The 795-nt window shown below is 51.9% G+C and overlaps 1 protein-coding gene across 1 annotated transcript; it reads left to right on the plus strand.

Annotated features, from left to right (window-relative positions):
- Positions 1-155: 155 nt before the first annotated feature.
- Tsp_14570 (hypothetical protein) lies at positions 156-572 on the plus strand. Its single transcript, XM_003366588.1, has 2 exons — positions 156-401; positions 426-572. The coding sequence occupies exons 1-2, from the start codon at positions 156-158 to the stop codon at positions 570-572; spliced, it is 393 nt and encodes a 130-aa protein (XP_003366636.1).
- Positions 573-795: the final 223 nt, after the last annotated feature.

Below are 795 nucleotides of genomic sequence, written 5' to 3' on the forward strand. Positions count from 1 at the left end.
CCATACGAATCCAACCAGTTCAAAGGAGGCGGATAGGCAGTTTCTCATCTTCCTCCTCTGGCGTATGCTGCAGGTGTTGTAGATGCTTCCACTTGTCACACCGGACTGGGACGGAAGGGATATCATCGCAAATTCGTGGAAGTGTTAGTGCTTCAATGGACTTATCACCCACACCGGATTGGTTTGTATCTACGGGGCTTAGACGGAACCGGACTCTTCTGGCCACCGTTGGGGCGCATTGGATTCCACCGATTCCTTTCACCGTGACGGTCTCCGACGTTCCCACCAAATTCAAGGCTCTTGCTACTTCTTCTGTCACTAGGGTTGTTTCAGCACCGCTGTCGAACAAGCAGTTGACCGTTAGTCGTTGTCCGTTTGCACCAGTAGCAATGGCTTTCACTGTTTGAAACCGGATTCTCGTTGAGCCGCGTATATTGGCGAGTAATACACGGGTGAATGTTTCCTCACTGGGTTCAGACCGCGTTTTCTTCGCGGGAGGTGGAATTGAGGTGTCAGATGGTTTTGGCTGTGATGTTCGTCGGTTGGGAGCCGTTTCAGTGAGCAAATGGTGAGTTCTCCCGCCCCGTTGTCTCATCGCACATCGCTGTGATGTATGGCCTTGACTTAGGCAAATGAAGCACAGACCGATGCGCACCGCCGTTGCCTTTCGTTCTGACCACTGTTGGTTCAGGAACTGTGGACATACCGTTACACGATGTTTACCTTGGCACACCGGACAGGTTGGATGGAGAGATGTATGAAAGGCTCCAATCGTTTGACGAAGGGGGCGAGATC

This window comes from Trichinella spiralis (genome assembly GCF_000181795.1).
Source record: "Trichinella spiralis strain ISS 195 chromosome Unknown Scfld5765, whole genome shotgun sequence".
NCBI lineage: Eukaryota > Metazoa > Nematoda > Enoplea > Trichinellida > Trichinellidae > Trichinella > Trichinella spiralis.